General features: G+C 48.4%; 1 protein-coding gene across 2 annotated transcripts in view; it reads left to right on the top strand.

Annotated features, from left to right (window-relative positions):
- The window catches only part of TNFRSF21 (TNF receptor superfamily member 21), a 41,396-nt gene extending 22,092 nt beyond the window's left edge, over positions 1-19,304 (top strand). For both annotated transcript variants that reach the window (XM_067294378.1, XM_013955635.2), the window contains exons 4-6: positions 3,496-3,761; positions 16,843-17,062; positions 18,111-19,304. In XM_067294378.1, coding sequence (XP_067150479.1) covers positions 3,496-3,761; positions 16,843-17,062; positions 18,111-18,340 — 716 coding nt within the window. In that variant the 3' untranslated portion in view covers positions 18,341-19,304. The remainder of the gene's footprint in view (positions 1-3,495; positions 3,762-16,842; positions 17,063-18,110) is intronic.
- The last annotated feature ends 860 nt before the right edge of the window (positions 19,305-20,164 follow it).

A 20,164-nucleotide genomic window follows, 5' to 3' on the forward strand; every position in this document is an offset into this window, starting at 1 on the left:
GTATAAGAGAAGCTTCTGTCTAGCTTTAATGCTACATCTCACCCTGTCGCAGGATGAGTGGAGGCACCTTCTCTTGTTGGGGGGACCTGGAGGTGGTTGGCACTTGGAGACCGTAACTGATACGGGGAAGGGATTGTCTCGTTCTCCTTGCTGAAACACCAGGTTGAGTGAAATTTTACTGAACTTAATGGGAAAGCGACACTGTTAGGAAAGCTTTAAATGTATTTTGATTTTTATTTTGCTTTTCTCCTCCCCTCTGCTCTCAAAAACCTCCCTGTTTGGCTTATTTTATCTCGTAAGAACAACACATGCGCGAGCATCTGCTCAGCACCTCTGCCGTGGTTTGTAGATAAATGAGTAGTGCCAAACCGGCTTATCTTCCTGGCATAGCTCTCATTGCCTTCGTGCACAAGTTATGCAGAGCTTTTCTCTACCTTCATATTTAGGTTTATTCTGTTCCGTGTTGAAGGACAAAATTTAAAAGCATATTGGCTACGTGAACAAGCCGTTCTGCTGCTTGTGGTTTTCTGAATCTTGTCTGCACTGTAGCTGCGTGAGCCTGGACGACTTGCAGTATGTTATCCTTGGGGGCTTGTAAGAAAATCCTCTCTTGTTAGTAGTTTAAAAAAGATGAAATGTACTTCTGTTTGAACTTAGTGTTTTGCTGCTTTTATGCCAAAAATCGTTGAATTTGATAGTTTAAAGGATCGATGTCTTTTTTTTTTTTTTAATCCAATTTTGCTTACGTGCTGCTTTCTAAATATAGGTCTGTAATGTCCAAAAGGCATTTAGGGTTAGTCGGGGTGTAGTTCGCCATGGTTTAGCTGCCAGCGTAATTTGAAGTGTATGTAGTTTCTGTGCAGAATTGACAGCTTGCCCGGACCTAAAGGCACTGGCAGTGAGGGCCTGGGCTGTGTTTGGAAGCGCGCGGGTTATCTGTGTCGACCTGGACTAAGGACGGCCGGATCTTTGTGTGAGCAACTGGGATAGTTAACAAGATGAGACTTAATTCCTGTTACAGCTGCCGGCGTCTGCATGTTGAAATTTTATGGGTAATAACATTTTTATGTGTCTCAGATGATTAGACCCATCATAAAGCACAATAGCATATTTCACAGCTCTTTTTTATTCTTTAATGCTGGGGAACATATTCTTTGTCTCAGGCTTATTATGAAAAATGAGGAAGGCTTTTTTTTTTTTTGCTTTTTTTTTGCTTTCCCCCCAGCCCCAAACCTTCCCATAGTTAAAACCAAACCCTGTGGCTCTGGCTCCTGAGGACAGAGCTGGGAAAGCAACCCCTTGTCTTGCCGACTGTCAGTCCAAGATTGAAGCTGCTTGAGAAGCAGCTCAGTGATGCAGCTCTTTCCTTTTAACCCCCTTGGCTGCATGTCATGCTCAAAATATGGTTTTTAATCTCCGTGTTTTCTCGCTGCACCAGAGGGGACTCTCGGTGAACACCTGTAACCTGCTAATTTAAATGTGTTGTGCGGTTTTAAACGTGTGGCTGCCGACGCAGCTTCCCTCGGCAGCGTGAACGTTTCTGTAGATCGCATTAGTCCAACTGCTCCGCCTCAGCTGTACAGAGGATTAGAGAAATGTGTTAGCAACACACTCGCGGCCTCCGCGAGAGCCTTAAGTCCCCATGTGCCAGGAATAACACTAATGCAGGACTTGTTTGCCGCTCTTACGGGTTGCATCCCCCAAGCTGGGCTGGTGGGCAGAGACTTTGTGCTTGGCTCTAGGCAAGGTCTGCCAGAAACACTGCCCCTCAGATACCCTTGATTTCTGGTGAGATACTACATGCAGAGGCTTTTCAGGTGCTACCTGATGAGTACGGCCAAATTCTGCAAGGGGAAAGTTGAGCAGAGCCCAGATTGCACTGAACCTGTTGCCAGAGATTTTTTTTTTTCTTTTTCATTATGTTGGAAGGAGAGTAGGAATATACAAAATATGACATTTATTTAAATGAGTTGGCATTTCTGTTTATCAAGCAGGTTGAGTACCAGCTTAGATGTTCTGAGCATGGTAGGGTTATGACTGCTGGAAAATGCTATATGAATATGTAGCTTGAAAGTAAACACAAATGTCTTTATATGGCAGTTTTGATAAGCCTGTTTTAATACTTAGAGGGTTTTTTTTGTCAAAAATATGGTTTGGAGCTCTTGGAGCTCAGACTTGAGGGTACACTTGGGAGATTGGACTAAATTGCATTAAAGTTGCTAAATTTTGTAGCTGTGGGAAAGTTCGGGGCTATGAAATACTTCTCTGTAAGCAGCAATTTTTGCTGACACAGATGTTGGGTCTGTAGATGGAAGAAGAAATAGCCTGTGTAGTAATAGAAGAGTGCTGGCTCATGAGGAAACCTGAGATGTGGCAACATCTCTGAAAAATTGAACTTTTTGTGTGGATGGCTTTTGCTGACCCTTTATATGGTGGTTTGAAAGAGACATTCTTCAGCTTGGTAAAATAGGCTTAATTGGCTCTTGTGGAGAAAGGCTGTGGCTTCATTTGAAGACTTAACTCCTGACCTCTACTAGACACAAGGACAAGTGTGCTATTTGCATTGGTCCCAAAGCTTCAAGGAGAAAATCCTCATGGTCTTGAACCAATGTGTCTCAAGGGCTTGGGAGCAGAGATCTGGGGGAAATTCTGTTTTTGTACTCTTCAGATCCCATATCAAATCTTCTATTAATGTAAAACTGCTCTCTGATGCAGGGAATGTGAGTCTTCTGTCATACACCTGGGTCATTCTACTGGGTCTGCATCAGAAGTGATTTTAAATATGCTTATAACTACTATAGATACTCTCTGTTATGGAAATATTATTCATCTTCATAGAGATGCTTCAGTGACTCATCTCTTAATCCAGCTTCTATTCAAAGCTTTAGCCTTGATACAGGTCTAAGGGCGAGCACATTGCCATCTCTCGCTGAAGTCTCCCTGGAGAGGTATCCCTGTATTCCTACAGCCTCATGGTCCTGCCTGTGTTGGGGGCTAAATACTTGTTATTTTCTGTGCTGCTGAAAAACGGGCTATTGCAAAGCAGGGGGCAAGTGATTGGTGCTCTTTTAGTCCAAGCTTATGCTCACACCTTCTTTCCTGAGATGAAGTGAACATGGGGTAGTGGGCTATTTGGGTATATTTTTCCATGTCAAATGTGGCATGCTTTAAGAGCTTGTAGGCATCAGTTACTACACAGCTGATTTTAGAGTGATTTTTATTGTGCCTGTACTGGCACGTACGGATGGATTAAACAACTTTAACTTACACGGTAGATGTTAAAAGCGTTTGGGCATGTTGTGGAAGCTGCTTGTCTGCTGAGCTCCTTGCAGCCCAGAATGTTCCTTGCAGCTCCCTCTTGCTAATGAAAAGTCATTAAGGGGAAAAAAAAGAAGTGTGCGCCCATCCATCTAGGGGATGAAAAAGGTATAAAATGAGGGGAGGCTGCGAGCCTGGAAACCACTGTGCCTCATCAGTAGCTCTTCTGTCCCACAGGCATAGACATCCTGAAGCTCGTGGCAGCCCAGGTTGGAAGCCAGTGGAAGGATATCTACCAATTCCTGTGCAACGCCAGCGAGCGCGAGGTGGCGGCTTTCTCCAACGGCTACACGGCCGATCACGAAAGGGCCTACGCGGCCTTACAGCACTGGACCATCCGCGGGCCCGAAGCCAGCCTCGCCCAGCTCATCAGCGCCCTGCGCCAGCACAGGCGGAACGACGTGGTGGAGAAGATCAGGGGCCTGATGGAAGACACCACTACGGTAACGTGGGGCGCGTCTTGATGCTGATGTTACAGAAATGCTCTTTTTATAATGCTGTCTGATGTGTTGCGCTAATGAGCCCTGTCTCGCTGGCGCCAGCGCTTGGATGCGTGATACCAGGTTGAGGCTCTAGGTTAACTCGCAGTCAAGTAGCTAAACCCCATCTTACCCCAGAGCTCCCCAGGGGCTTGTATTTAAGTCATCTTTTGGCCAAAGCGTTTGCGTACAGCACTTTGTGGTTCGTTTGCAGCCTTGAAGTTCACCAGGAGGAGTCTGGCATCATAACGATCTGATACTTGAACCCTTGTATTGGGGAGGGGGGAGGAAAAAGCATCCCCTTTTCAAACTTCCTCTTAAATGCTGCCCCTGAATCCCCCAGGGTTTTTTCAAGGAAAGGCCAGGCATCGCTGAGCTCTCGAAGCTGTGGTGGTGCAATGGCAAGTTGGTGCCTCCAAGGCTCTGGCTGGTGGCAGAGGAAGAGCCGTGTCTCTCGTGAAGGCGGAGGGTCTGGGTGTGCTCAGCTGTTTCTGAAGCCCTCCAGGGTTGTCTGCTCCTGCAGCAGGTTCTCAGCATGGTGTAAACTTTTGGGGCTCAAGAGTGCTCTGACAACCTCCTGCCACGCTTTTTGGTTGGTTTCGGCCACCCCATGCCTTAGCTCTTGGCGTGCTTTTGATTTTTGGCTCTGTTAATTTGGTGGTCATCTAGAAAAGTTAATAAACATGGTGGATGAGACTTACTCTGAATGTGGAGGCCAATGGGAGAATATATGGATGGGGGGGGGGGAATCAAGGGAGAGCTAAACCAGCCGGTGAAATGTTTCCCGTTGGTTTTCAAACTGACTTTCACCCAAAAGGAAGCAAGCGACACCTTCAAACCTCTATTTGTTGTGTGTGTGCGCTCAACGAGGAAGCCCTTCATGGCCGTGTAAGAGCTTGTGGGGCAGAGCATTATCGTGGCAGGACATTGCCAAACCCTGTCACTGGGGCAGGACCGTCCCAAGCTGCCTCCTTGGAGGGACTGCAATGGCTTTGCTTTACCATGTCACCCCTTCCTCATTACTTTTTTCTTTTTTTTTTTTTTTTTTTTGGCAGTCTTAGCATGGAGCTGTGTACTGAACATTTTGGTCTTTTACAAGCCTAGTGCAGAATTACAGGTTTTCACATGCATTTGTGTGACTCCTGGACTTGCATTTTTGATGGCTCCTTGTAATCCCATCAATCGTTTGTGTACTGAGCACTCCCTCATTTTTTTTTATGCTCAAATTTTGAATAGGTTTGTCTGCGAGCCATGTAGCGTTCCTGTTCCGGTTTAATAGGTGTGCTTTGTCTCGTGGGTGTTTTTTTCTTTTCCTTCAAACTCATAGTAATTAAGCAGTATGTAACTCTTCTTTTGTACCATGCTCCAATTTTTTTTGTGTGTGTGTGTCCAAGATGGAAAAACAAAGTGAAAAACCTGAGACAAGGCTGTAGGAAAAGCGAGAGGCTGAGAAATTATCTTGCACGTGGCTTGCACATGTGTATGAAACTTCCATTATGTGCACTGTGCCGAAAGGACACGATGTCCTTTCGGTCTTCTTGAGCAGGTAGTAAACTCTCTGTTCTCCTGGTTACTCTTTTGACTTTGAATAATACCACAGTAAAGTGCTAGAACTAGGAGAGCAGATAAAAGGTTCGGTTGGTTTGTCAGCACAATGCCTAATTAACCACCTTGGAAAGACTGCGCGGTGTTCAGCGTTCCTGAACGCTGCTCTCTGTTTCGGCTAAGAATATCGGGTGCTTATTCTCAAATAGCAAAAAAAATGAGGATGATAACTTCAGGAGCTAGGTTTTACAGTGTGATCTGTCAAGGCACTTGATTTCTGGTGACTGAATAACCATTAACTATTTGCTTACATTAGACATGTGCCCTTAATTCCGAAAATCCAGTAATCGGAACAACTGTCTCTGAGAATAAGCAAATCCAAATCTTGCAGATACTTAAGTGTAAGTTTTCTGGATGTCGTTTAAAACTTGGATTTAGAGGACAGCTGTGGCGCCTCTTCAGCCAGGCATTTGAAAACTTGCACTGAAAAAACCTTCAGCCCTTTGGGATGAAATCCTACAAACTCTGTCCGAGGGGAGAAGCACATGGCTAATCAGGCTGTCTTGGTGGAAGGTGTCAAGGAATTGACACTCACCACTTGGAAATACTGTCGAGCCCTTCAGAGACAGGTGTTTTTGTCAGCAGCTGAAAGCTGTCTCCCTACTAGGATTTGAATGTGAAATATGTCAGCTCAAGTGTTCAACTCCCATTTTTCTGAGAATCTCGGTAGACTCGAAACCTTAAACTTCTTGCGAAGAGAAAAATAAGCTTGTTTTCCACTTTCCCGTTGGAGCCTGTAAAGAAAGTAGGATTTTTCGCCTTTGTGGGGTGGTTGCTGAGAGTTGCTGTACCCTGGAAACTCCACTCCAGGTGCTACACGGTGTAGAGGAAGATGAACACAGGCCCCGTCTCAACAGTGCATGTTGCAAAACGACTGGATTGCCCTATTCTCTTGCAAGATGTCTCCAATTCTTGCACGAGTTTGAAGCAAGTTGAAGCCAATATAGCAAGCAGGCCTTGGTCCTGAGCTAGCTGCCTAGGAACGCAAAGGCAGTAGCAAAGCAGCGTGTTGACAGCACTGTCTTTGCTGTAACAACCTGCATACGTTTGTGAATACCGGGGGGATGTGCATGCAGGAAACCAGCCTGAACGGTGGCATGTGATGAGTAGCATGAAGGCACCTCCAGCCAGCCCTTCGGCAAAAAATAATGAGACTGATGGCTCCGTCCCTTTGCACAGTAATTGCATTTGGGAAATGGAGGAATGGCACATGGGATGGAGCGAGTTACAGTGGATGAGGGAAGACTGAGGTCCTAGGAAACGTGCTTGTGTGGCAAAAAGTTGTTCAATCTAAAAATTCCTGAGCAGCCATCCTGGAAGAGGTTCTTTTTCTTAAAAACAATGTGTTATGTTCCCGAGCATCGTACAGCATCTGGAGACTGGCAGTCTGTAATGCTGCTTGACACTTTCTTGCTGTAGGTGTGATTTGCTTTCCTAGAAATGGGCAATATTGGGTCACTGATCTTTTGTGCAGACCAGCCTAAGCCTGCCTGCTGAAGAAACAGTGCTTGCTCCAGTAAAGGGTATGTTTTTAACAATTCACCTAAACTGATACATTCTCCTTCCCTATTCAATTTTTTTTTTAATGAGCTTAGACTGTTAATTACCTTCTGAAAGCTGCTGTGTGATGCTGAAAAACTCAGTCCTGCAACTAGATTGCATGTGCGCATCCTTCCTCCAACCTCCATCCCCATAACTCGCCTGCTGGCGTTCCCACTGGGGAACGGTGGGAGCCGGCCATCTTCTGCATTAGCAGCACTTGCATTTTACTCTTCTCCTACGATTCCTCGGTGAGGCAACACAGACATGCCCATGCTAATCTTTCTGGTGGAAATGGTGACAGTCAGCTGGTAGGTGACAAATGCCAGAAGGCCTAATGCTTGTATTTCTCTGGAGCAAGATTGCCACCAAGCTCGCATAGTTAATGGCTCCAAGCTTCCTTTTCTGGGGTATATTGTGTCTGTAAAGGCAAATATTGCATGTGGCTATTCTTATGCTGCGTCTCGGGCCTGAAGGTACCGTGCTGGTTATTGCACTGAAGTGGTGCGTGGGATGTTAAAGCTAAAAAGCACCCCTGAGTACGGACTTGACGTGGCCGCGCAGTGCATTTTTGCAAGGTATGATCCTGCCGCAGCCTGTTTACTTCCTTTCCCTGAATCAGATCCTGGCATTTTGATGAGGCCACTATAAAGGCCCCGGGAGATGGAGTAACCCGGGGGCTGCGGCGGGAGAGGCAGAAAGCCGTGGGAAGCGCCTGGTGCAAAGGCGAACGGGGCCCTCAAGCCTGGTGCAAACGGCTGCGTTGCAACACTGCAATCCAGAGCGCAAGGCTCACGTGAACCAAAGTGCCGTGAACGGGCAGGGGAGCCTATTGCTAAATGCCAGGAGCAGATGTTGAGGTTCTCGCCTTTTTTTTTTTTTTTTTAATCTATGCAAATATATGCATCCTCCTCCTTCCCGGCTCACCTGCCTGATGCATCTCCTACAGCTAAGGGCATGAAGCCCTGGGGGCAACAGAGGGCGGACCAGCTGCTGGCGGCGTGCATGTAAATGAGCTGCAGGAGCGCTCGGTGAACCAGTATTAGGAAACGCATGGAAATTCCCCTCTCCTGCAGAAAGCCGCTGCCTGCCAAAGGGACGAGGGGAAGGAGAGAGAAAGATCAGGCTTGAAACGGATGCGTCTGAGCACAGAAGCGTCTGCGCTGGCGGCAAGGTGCTGTGGCGATTGCTGCGCGAGGAGGCGTCCCGCTGCAGGGAGAGCCCCGGCGTCCGGGGGTTTCTCAGGGTTTTAGTCTGGCGCAATGTCAGCCGGGCCCGAGCAGAGGTCCTCGCTGCAGCCGCTGCCTTCGCGGCAGATCTGCGTCCCCCTGCCCTTCATCTGTTTTCTGTCCTCTTGTAGCGTCCCGCTCACAGAGAAGCCTTTGGGGCTCCAAAATATAAATATTTACACCTGCTGATAATTCAAGAATCAGGAATTAAGGCAAGTCTCTGGAGCATTACGTGGCATGAACGCTTTCCTTTGGGTAAGGAAAAGCTCCGCTGAATGCTTGGTGGCTTTTTTTTTAGCCCTGAAAGATTATGCTGGTTCTACCTCACAGTGACCAAATTTAGGTTAAAACTGGATTAGCCCTCTGAATCGCTTTGCTGGTTTTTGCAGTAGTCACTGATGCAGAAAATAGGAAGAGCAGAGCAGCTGCGGGAAGAAGCTTGGGGTGCGTTGAGCTGGCGCGGCTCCCACGCAGCTCGCGCGTCGGCGGCGAGCGTGTTTCCAGCTCGTCTCCGCGGTGGGAAATAGCTCTGCGAAGTCTCTGCCCTGCCGGGCGTGCTTTGCTGGAGCGGACAGCTGGCTTAGGGGTCAGCAGGCAGCGGCATGCAGATCCAGACACTAACCAGCCCGGGCATACCCCAAATAAGTGTTTTTGGCAACAAAAAAGAGGGAGAAGGACAGCTTTTGCACTGTGGTCCCTGGAAACTGCAGTTCTGAATTGTTGGGGTAGAGGAGGAAGAGCCGAACGTGGTACTGGGGGCAAGCGGGGTCTCTTGAGGATAAGCTGTCTTGCAGTTGTGTGCCGGCTGTAAGGCTGTATCGATCGCCAAGCAGTGTCCGTCGTCATCCTCCCGGCTGCAGCGTTCCTGGCACGGCTCGCTGCTGCTACTGCTGTAAGCACCCTACCGTGAGCAGTGCTTTAGTCTCTTATCTCTTTATTTATGGCTTTACTGGCCTTAGCTAAAATATTCCAAGGAACTGATAGAGGGAAGCAAACAGGCTTGCTTGAGGCATTCAAAATAAGCTAAAAAATAAACTGGGAAGGCAGGCGGTGGGGGGAATTGAAAATGGTGCAGCCCTGAGCCCAGCAAGATGTAGCACGTGGCTAATTGTGTGTTGCAGTCAATCCCGTAAATCAGCAGATACGTCAGAGGAAAGCTTGTTGCCGGGGCTCTGTCCTGCATGAACCTCAGTTGTGCAGTTTCCTCCTCTAAGGAGGCTGGAGGAGAAGAGGATGTGGAAGCCCTGTGTGAAGCTGTCCTGCAAGCAGGCAAACAGCTGTTGCAAGCTCCTCTTGTGCCTTTACTTCTTCTTTCACAGGCCAAAACCTTTGGGTCAAGAGCCTAGAGTAGCGTTCTTCAAGCAGAGCACAAAACTTGGTCTGTGTCCAGCTCCTGGTCTAGGAATGACTTGCTTGATTTCCTCTTTTTACAAAGCAGAACCGGGCTGGGCCGGTTAATTTGCCATGTGCTGCCTTAACTTAAAACGGCCAGCGGTGGAGAGAGGGTGAAGTTACTGCACAGATTTCCTTCCCAGGAGGTTCACGGCAGGACACTGGACACGGGGTGCTGCCCGTCCAAGGGCAGGGCTGTGAAATGCCGAGGCAGCTGGCTGAAGTTTGCATGCAACTTTCCTTTCTGGTTTTCCGTAACGTTTTAACCGTCTGTCTGCAAGAAGTTGTAATATAAATCAGTCAGCCTAGAGGGAGGCGACAAGAAGGAGCTTGGCTGTTCTCCGGCAGGCTCGCTCTAAGCCATGGGTTGACTTTCAGTGAACTGTGGGTTTGAACAAGCCTGGAGGATGTACAAGGAACACAAATATAATTTTACAGTAGACAGTTATATTTGGGGTCTCCCCACGTTTGTGGCCACATCTGCTTGGGCTCTACATATCATATCCAGTACAGAGGACTAAGGAGCATAAGATGAAACTAGAGAGCGGAGGGGTCAGAGCAAGCCAAAAGAGGTGCCGACTTGCTCATCATCAAGCTGGGGAACTCCTTGCCACAAGATTGTGGCTAAAAGTTTGAGTTCAAAAAGTGACTGGACAAATTCGTAGAGAGAAAAAAAACACCAGAAGCTTTCATGTAGGCACCATCTCCTGTTTTGAGAAGCACCAGATCCACAAATCACCAGGGCTGATGGGGGAAATGCTCTTCTGGTTCTTCTGCAAAATGGCTGCATTTTGGTCTCGGTATCTAGCCAACATCTAAATCCAGCTCAGCTCCCCAGACTAGGTGTTCCTCTTCCTAGAACATAAGAGACTCGATTTTTAGTAGCTGTTTTCCAGGGCTGCCTTACAAAGTGGTGAGCTCCAGGTCCATGCATGGTATAGTGGTGGCAAGTGCTCTTTGGAAACATGGCCAGTGAAACCAAGGAAGTGCAGGGGACACTTCTGCTTTCCCACCCCACCCTTGGATGTTGGAGCACCCACCTACGCTGTGAGAAAGTGGAGAAAGGTCGTTCCTCCACCCGAGGACATGTCATCTCAACTATGAGCCCTGGCAGGGAAGTGATGGACTTTCTCTCTCTCAACCTTCAGTTATTCTGTGCAAAATGTCCCAGTGTCAACTGGAGAGTATGAAAAGTGGGATCCCTGCCTCGGGCAAGATCCACCAGCCAGACCGTGGCTATGGGTCAGCATAGGGATGGGGGCAGGCTGGCAACAAAGTGGTAGAGGAAATGCTGCTACATCTGGGTGGCATCTTAGCTCCGATGTGTCTCGGGCACCATCCAATGTGCAGGCAGTGGCCTGTCCTGGTGCTGCTCCCTTCCCATCCATCTGGTTTAGGGGTTGCACGTTTTCCTCATGCCTTGGGTTCAGGCCAGGAAAATAACTGGAACATGTTTCTCCAGCATCTGAAGACTGTCGCTTGGTCTTTCTGCAACCTCTGTAAGACTTTGTGCCTTGGTAAAGGGTGTTTTGCTTTCAGAAGACATTCGGCCATAAATGTTGGCCCCAAACACAACGGAGCCATGACGGAATGACGCAGAGACCCTCTGTGTCACTGAAACGGAGAGAGCCGCCAGGGAATGATCTGTGTGGGTTCCTCCTTTAAGGTATCGTGCCGGAACTTGCATTTAAGGGCTTTACACAAGGTTTGTCATCACTCTTGGAGCGTACCCGTTTGGTGACCCCACCAGCTGCCCCTGCTGTCACTGGTAATCTAGACGCATCCGCCGAGAGAGCTGATTGGAGGTGACAATCCCATTTAACAGAAAAACTGTGCTGTTAGTGGAGTGCAAAGTTGCTCATCCAGGTGGGTCCTCCTCGCACGTAAGGTCCTTGCTAGCATTCCCAGGGTGCTGCTAGCCTTCCTGGGCATTTCTCCTGCTTTTTCCCACTCCAGAGTCCCATACGGAGGCGTAACAATCCTGGAAATAGGGCTGGTGTAAGCCGTGTAATCTTGGCACGGGGAATCCAGGAAATGGCATCCTCAGTGTTAAATTTAACACTCCCCCCCCCCCCCCCCCCCCAAAAAAAAAGGTGTGCAGCAAACTGCACGGCCACCTGACCTAGTGACTGCAAAATCTCCCTCCGGAGAGGTTTTTCCTCTGACCGCAGCCCCCTGCTAATTTTCCCCTTTTAAAAACAGCAGCCGTTTCATTTGCATTTGGGTTGGGCAAGAAAATTAACCTGGCCCAGGCACCGGCTGCTGCTCTGCTGGCGCCATGCCCAAAGCCCGGCTAATGCAATATCTAAATGCATTTTATGGCCCGGCTTCGTCCGAAGTTCAGCCGGTCGAAATCGCCCGGTCGCGTGGCCCAGCGGCAGAGGCAGCGTGCTCCGCGCTCCGGGGCCGGGCGCAGTCGTGACCAGGGTTCGCTCGCGCCCCACGTGCCTGGCCCCGCAGGTGGACTGAGCAGCTGAGCTCAGCGTTTTGTTTCAGGGCTTTCCCCGCCGTTTTGCTTGCAAGGCCCTGCTGCTTTTTTATTTATTTATTTTTTTCCTCCTGGGAAGGTATTCAGGAAGTCAATACATGGTGGGACTGGAGTTAGCGTCGATGTGAGACGCTTGGCCGGCTGCTGGCGTGCACGGAGGGCTCCCGTGAGGTCTCTGCGTTAGTGCAATTAGTAATGTCTCCAGCGGCACTTAAAACGGCTATTTCATGGCTGTGTCTTCTCTCACTTTGCAGATGATAGCCCTGACCCGTGCTTTTAAAAGCTGCTCCTGAATTTAAGGAGTGGTGCAAAGCTTCAGTGAGGAGGAATCTAGGACTAGCTGCTGAACTCCCCACTTGCCAAAACTAAATTTGCTGCGAACAAGGGAGGAGAACGGTGCATTCGGGGCCGTTAGCGAGCGAGGAGGAATTGGCAGGAGCTGAGCTTGGCAACAGCCCGTCAAATTCATCTTGCTATCTCCCCATCTGCGGCGGTGGGCGCCGGGAGCCGGGAAGGCAAGCTCTGGGCGCTTGCCTCGAGGTTCGTTCTGTTCGAGTTCGCAGAAGCGCCTGGGGCTCGCTCCTCCCGCGGCTGGGGTTGCTGAACTCCTGACGCCGCTGCCCGAGTCACTTCGATAGGGCGATCACGAGCTCGCCGGAGATCGCCTTGAGTGAGCAAACACAAATGCATTCCTCTTCATCAGCATTCGCTCTAAAGATCGATTCAGCGGGTTGATAAATGACTTTCAAGGGTTATTTTGAACTGATGCAGTACCAGCTAGAGAGACCTGCCAATAGCCCTGCTGATTGCTTTGTTTTTGTTTTTGGCTTTCGATCCCCATGATGCTTATCACTACTGTTATTGCAGGAAGAGTGACTAGGAAGCATCATCCAAGGAGGATTTTTCTTAATTCCCACAATCGGTCCTCCCTAATGTTAGCGTAGTCATTGCAGTTTATTTGTCCAGGTTGATCTTTTATTGCCATACAATAAAATTAAGACAAGCCCTTTTTAGCCAGAATAAGGGACCAGCCAGTTCAATGGAACTGGTGGGTGCAGTTGTGAGGGCAACATGTGGACCTGTTCCCCAGCCAGGTGTAACGGAGGAGTTTGTGCTTGGGCAGTTGCATAAATATCACATGAAAAGAAAAACAAGTTCAAGTGTATATTCTCTTTTTTGCATCCATTCCCTTTTCTTCCTGCCCAAAGGCTTTTAGGAAGAGCCTTCTCAAATGCTCCTGCTTAGAGCATCCTTCCAGGCCTAACCCAGGTTGCATTTAGGAACCAAAATGTTGCCATTGGGGCCTGCATCCTAAAGGGCTGTGAATACACAGGAGCCTTTAAAGTTTGTGGGTTTGTTTTTTTTTTTGTTTTTTTGGGTTTTTTTAAGCCTTGCAAACCTCTTGCTGCAGTGATCAAAAAAAATACTGGCCGAGTGCCCCAGTGCGATCGACCTGCGCTTCCTTGCAGGAGGCTGCTGATGCGTCAGAGCCCGTTGCATGCTTGGTTTTCAGGCTGAAATCCATTAACTTCTCACCAGGTGACAGCATTGCAGGCTCTCCGGCCTCGGGACCAGCTGGGGAGTCCTGCTGCACTCGGGACAGACGATGCACCTAACAGCCCCCTATATGTCTATGGGCACAGCTGCAATACAGCCCCTGGGGCAAATGCAGGGCTCTCCTAATGCTCGTCAGGTGAGAAACAAGGTAGCTCCAGAAAGCCTGGCTTTGGAGGAGCTCCAACTCGACGGCTTTCCACCATCGCCCTCCTGCCTTCAGGGATCAGTGCTGCAAAAGCACTGCAGGCAGGAGGCTTTTTCCAGCTGGATCGGAGGCATCCATCACTTCGCTCGAGCGTTGGTGTTCTTATAAGATTTGCAACGGTGGTTTCAAGCAAATGAGTCACAAGCTATTAATACTGTTTTTGTACCTTTTCCATGGGCTTTACCTCAGAGCAACCTTTTACTTTCCCTGGCCTTTCAAAACGCTGCCGTTCCCCTTTGCTTTCTTCCCTTGGTTTAAATATTAACACCCATTCGAGCATCCTGTTTACTTTGCTTAATAAGCTAACAAATGTTCAGCTATTTGGAACGCTTTGAGCTCCGAGGACACCTACGGTCGAGAAATAACCCTAGGTGATTTTCTAGAATGCTTTAGCAGCTGTTTGATTAAACACCAGATAACTTGCACATTTCTTCTGGGAAGTGTTTTCCCCTCTGCTTGGAAGGCAAGGCAAGGACAGGGGGTTTTTTCATGTCCTCAGGGTAATTTTTCCATGTTGGTCAGGCCCTTTTTGGAGATCAGGAGCTAGGCTGTGGCTGGAAAGTAAATGGATGGGTTTCAAGGGGAAAAACTAACCTCTGAGGTCTGTTTATTTTTAAAGGGGAAATCACAGCGTATTGCCACTTGGGAACTATCCAGTTGCTATTCTGGTTCTTCGCTTGCTGCTTTCTTCCCTGTTAATGACAACAGTCTAATTCTTGTCAATGAATTGTATTGAAAAGGGAATTTTAGAGGAGAACGCAGATTCTTTTAATTAAGAATTAACACTGGTTTGTATTTTTGCCATGCATATTACATAACATGCTGAACCAGAACAAATCCTCCCTTTTAATTTTCAGCTGAAAAACCCTTTTATTCCGCCACGAGCAGGCTGAAATGTTAACTTAATGTGAACTAATGGGCGTCTCGGCGGACATGTGATCCGTGGGTGGCAAATTCCTCGACACAGATGAAGAATGCACAATGACATCCGTGCGCGCGGCGGAGCACGGAAGAGCCATGCAGAGCCCGCCGGAGCCATGCGCTCTGGGTGTGCGCTGTATACAAATGCCGCTCTGTAGCCTGAGCGCGGAGCGAATTTGTATGGACGGGAGGAAACGACTGCAGGGAGCGCGCGCCCAGGGGAGGCAGCGGAGCGAGCGCCACCAGCAGCATCGTCCGCCTGCCGATGCGGGGACGGTGCTTCAGCTCCCTGCCCGGCGCAGCCTTTGATCCGAGCGCTGCCTTTAATCTCTCTGCCGTCGGCAGAAGCGTGCCAACACGAATCGCCTAGTCTTCCCCTCCAGCAGGGAAGACAGGGTTGTGAGATGCTACTGAGACCAAAGTTATCTTCCTTAAGGCTGCTTCTGGCAACATTATTGTGTATTATGAACTTTTGTTTAGGGAAGAGCGGGAGCATTTCCCTTGGGATACGTGCTTGGGATGTGCTGTGTTCTCCAGCACTGCATAGCATTTAGGAGAAAGTTGGCTGTGTGTGGAAATGGCTCTTAATTCTGCTCTTGGACAGATCAAGTGAGGATGGGAAGAGTTAAAACGTTCAGTGATGCTCCTTGGAGCAATCCACTCAGAGCAGGGAAGATTGACTGGTGACCTGTGATGTTTCCCCAAGTCTGTCCTACCTGTAGACCTTTGTGGGATGGCGGAAACCAGAAATGCTGTATGCTTAGGGTTTGCCATCCTGAAGGTGATGCTGAGAAACTTGGAAGGGCATAAGGTTTGCTTCAGGGGTAACTGGGCAAAACTGAAGGCCCTGAGCTGATGCTGTCCTTAACACGTGTCCCGGTTATCCTTTCCGACTGCAACCTCTGAGGGACGGAGGGCTCTGTAACATGTTCCATGTGCTTATGGGAGCCTGGGTGAGACAGGTCAAACAAATTATTAACTTGAAACGTGGCTCAACATCAAAAAATGGGTTAAGCTGTGGTCGACTTAAGTTCATCTGAGGGGATGCGTGACGGCATCATTTCTGTTCCTCGGGCACGTTGGCAGCAAAATCCCGCTGGGTCGCACTGGCACCGTCACAGGGCAGGTGTAACCCGGGAGCGCTTGTGCCCTGAAGAAAGCTTAAATCCCAGTGATGCGTGGAAAACTGGCGTCATAGACTGCTGGAGACGGTTCAGCAGTGCCGCACTCATAAACTGAGCATGCTGCAATGGAAATGACCAAGGGGTGTTGAGTGTCTCACCTTCCAACCTTTGCATCGGATAAAATCACAAGGCCAGGCTATGTCTTATGCTTGTGAAATGATGAATACGGAACAGTTTTAATCCACTGCTTGACCTGTGTAGCGGTGTTACTGGGAGCAATGGGACACGAGCTCCTGGGTATAGGTTATGGTGGAGGGATGCGTCTACTGGGAAAGGTGGTGTCCGGAGATTTCTCATGCTCTTGCGCCCTCCCTAATCTCTGTGTAGAGGACAGTGTGGTAGAAATGTCATGTCTAGAACAAGAGGGAGTCACACTAACCCTCACCAGCTCTTACTGTGGGCACAAGGGGTATCATGGTGTGACTGAATTAAAGCTGGATGTCCATACCCAGCACTCTGCTCCATCAAAAAGGATTATCTGCTTGATGATCATGGCCCTTAGCCCCCAACAGTTGTACTTTGGGCTTTAGTGACTTTTTCCCTGAGCGTGAGAATGAAAACCAAGTTAAAATACTCTGCTGTGGTTTCATATGTCATACTATCAAGAGTCCAGGTCACTTTACCCTCCTGCCTGTTGAATAGTGGTGTGCTGAATGCTAGCAGTGGTTTCCACCTCCAACTCTCCTCTGGTGCTTGTTTTGTGGGGCAAGGGCTTTGGGGATCAGCGACTGCAGGTTGCCTTGGAGGAGGCTACCCAAACGCGGCGTTCACTCGGGGGAGTTTGTTTCCACGGATGGGCTCGGATGGATTTGAAAGTCTCAGTGCTACTGTTGCGCTTAATTCCCCCTGGGATGCAGACAGTTTTGAACGTGAGCTCATTGCATAACATCCTCGTGAGTTACTTTTTCCGATATCTTCTTTGCAGCTGGAAGTTGACAAACTGGCGCTCCCGGTGAACCCCAGCCCGCTCAGCCCCACGCCCAGCCCCACTCCGAAGCCGCCCGAGGCGGCCGTCCTCACCGTGGAGCCCTCTCCTTCGGAGAAGAAGTGCTTCTTCGTTGACGAGTCGGAGCCCCTCCTGCGCTGCGATTCGACTTCCAGCGGCTCCTCTGCGCTCAGCCGAACAGGCTCTTTTATTACCAAAGGTACCGAAATCAGCTTGGGGTATGGGGGAGAGCGGGAGGATGAAAGTGCCGTGCCTGACGCCTGAAGGCTGGTCAGGGCACATCTCCTGCAGTCAGCACGCATAGAAAGTGCGGTAGAGCTGCCTAACGAGCAGTAGCAATGTGACGTCGTTAAGGTAAATAACTGGGGAAAACGGACTTTCCGGATATGTTTATCACATCCTGATTCAATGAAGATCAGATATTCATGAGACGACGAATATCCTGGTAGCAAACATAATACAGATTAGAGAGGGAAAACACCTTTAAAGACTTTTAACTCTTTCAAATGCTGCCGGAGAAGCGTAGCATCCCCAGATGTCTGGAGCTTCCCTTGCAGAAGCAGGGAAGGGTTTCTCCTGACTCCCAGCTGCTGCGTTAGCCCACAGTGCTGGGTTGTCGTGGCCTCCCAAGCTCTCTGGAAGTGAAGTCCCTCCCTCCCAAGGCTTATTGCCTGAGATTAACGCAGAAAAGCATGGTTTTGAGATTGATTTTTTTGCCCTTGGTCCTGCTCACTGCAGCATGTGACTTGCGATGTAAATCACTGTTAATTTGACGTGTTTCAAGGGGGTTTAATTTATTTCATTTAATTTGCTTCATTTAATCTTTGACTTTTGACGAAGGTGAAATATGAAGCTCAACCAATTTACCTAATTTATACTTTGGTGCAGAAACGAACCTGATCCAATGAAAATAACTCAAAGTATCAGGATTCAGCCTTTTTGGCTCCCCTCCACCCTTCTCCTTAGCTTTTCGGTATTGGCCATTCAGCATTTCTAAATACTCTATTTGCTATAGCAGGATACTGGGTGAGGCGGCTCCACAGCATTGCTGCAGCTCTAGCTTCTCTGTCTTCTCCCCTGCCCAACACATGCTGCCCCCCTCCTTTTTCCTTGTTTCTCTTTGTGGTAAATCACTCTGTAGAGGTGGAAGCTGGGAATGGACCCGGGTCTCCAGGGAGAACACGTCCTAGTTAGCAGGGGTCTTCTGAGTTAGCCTCTTAACACCAGGCTCCTCCTTCCTCCCACAGAAAAGAAGGACACAGTCTTGCGCCAGGTGCGCTTGGACCCTTGCGACCTGCAGCCCATCTTTGACGACATGCTGCACATCCTCAACCCTGAGGAGCTCCACGTGATAGAGGAGATCCCGCAAGCCGAAGACAAGCTGGACAGGCTATTCGAGATCGCCGGAGTCAAGAGCCAGGAAGCCAGCCAAACCCTCCTGGACTCCGTCTATAGCCACCTTCCCGACTTACTGTAGGCATCGGTCACCACGCACTCTCTGAATATCTGCTAGAACTAGCTTGGCACTTGTTAAGATGATCGACAATATGCAGGCAGGTTTTGTTGTAGAATACGTGGCCAGTATTTTCTTTGAGGTGTCCTTGGTTTCTGGAGGGGGACAGTTTGCAAGCATTGCACCTTTCAACCTTAACTCTATTGCTCAGTTAAAGTCTTCGCACCCTCTGCCCCCTTCTGAGTCTTTCTTTTCTTGCTCTCCTTCCAATCGGATCAGTCGATGCACTTTAAAATGCAGTTAATGAACTAGAAGACCACAAATCTGGTGTAACTTATACATTGAATCTGGGATTGCTCTGTAACCCATTTCAATTCTGTCAAAACTGTTATTCTGAATGACTCTCTCCTGCTACCTCCCTTCTGCCTTGGAGTGGTAAATGGTAAACCATGCAAAACTGATTGTTGCTGTTACCTTCTCTAATGCATCTAGCTTCCCCCAAGTTGACTTTTTTAATGTACTATTGTATAGCTCATATTCATTGCTGAAATTTTACTAGCACGGTTATTTATTGTATGGTTTTCACCTGGACAATGCATTGTGCTCCTATAAGCTAAAGCAGAAGTGTTTTAATGAAATTAAGAGGTTCAGTTCCACCAACCTTCAAGATTATAAAATGGTCCTTTGCCTGCAGTCGAATGTAATCCAAACAAGGAGTATCTTGCCTTGCCACTTAAGAGAACAGCAGGCCCTAAATAAATTGTTGCAATCAGCACTGGTGCTGGACTTTGGGAGGTGAAGGCAACCGCTGGTGGTACTGCTCTCCTTGTGGTGTAAGACTTACCAAGCTATGCTTTTACACTTGTGTCTCTTGTTTTTTATACAGACATGGCCAATAGGTTAGGTTCTCTGAAGGCCCTACCTGGTCTTAATAGTCTCTTCAAATCACACTTCACTTTTTATTAAAAGAAAAGAGGAAAAAAAAAAAGCTGCATCGTAAGAATTCTGTCTGATTATATTTGCAACTATTATGCTCCCGTAATGAACAGTCTGTAATATGCTCAATTTGAAGAAATTACGATATTAGGGTGGCATGTGCTACCTTTTGGGCAGGGGGTGGGAGTGGGGGGAAGAGGGGGAATGAATTGAAACATTGCCTTCCAGTGTACTAATTTATTAATAAATACTAGGTGTTTGTTACTTGACATGATTCTGTGTTAACCTCCTTAACAGCTGCCTCGACTCAGGGGAGGCAGTGGCCGGAGCAGGGGCTGTTCAGGGAGCGCCAGGCTTGATGGGGCAGGGGGGGACTTCGGGGTTTGGTGTGTGGAGGGGGCGGAGGTCTCTCCTTTAGCCTGTGCTGAGGCTTGCAAAGAAGATGTATTTGCCTTGTGTTGAAAACATCCCTTTGAATCTCCAGGATTGGTTTTTGCAATCGGAACAGCTCTGTAAAAGGCTTTGCAGGCATTCGGGGAGCTGGAGTGTTAATTTGCCTGGGATGCAGCTACCGCCCTGATTCACTCTTAAGCGAAGGTCTGTAGTTGCAGCATTTCTATTGCCCTGTTACATTATTGTTGTCCTTATTTATGGTCTCTGCTTCCAAATAAGAGATTCCTTGTTATTCTGTTCTACGTATGGAAACCTTAATGGGACAAATGCTTCTGTTTTATAATACTGTCGCTTCATATACTTCGATCCACAGAGTATTTTCTGCTAACCTGGGTGCTGTATTTTTTCTTTGCCTGGCATTGAAAATTCATGCTGTGGGAATATACATAGGTACAGGATTAAACTTTCAACACATGGACAAATGAAATACCTCTGACAGAGAGAAATAGAGTGCAAAAT

The sequence above is a fragment of the Apteryx mantelli genome, chromosome 3 (genome assembly GCF_036417845.1).
Source record: "Apteryx mantelli isolate bAptMan1 chromosome 3, bAptMan1.hap1, whole genome shotgun sequence".
NCBI classification, from domain to species: Eukaryota; Metazoa; Chordata; class Aves; order Apterygiformes; family Apterygidae; genus Apteryx; species Apteryx mantelli.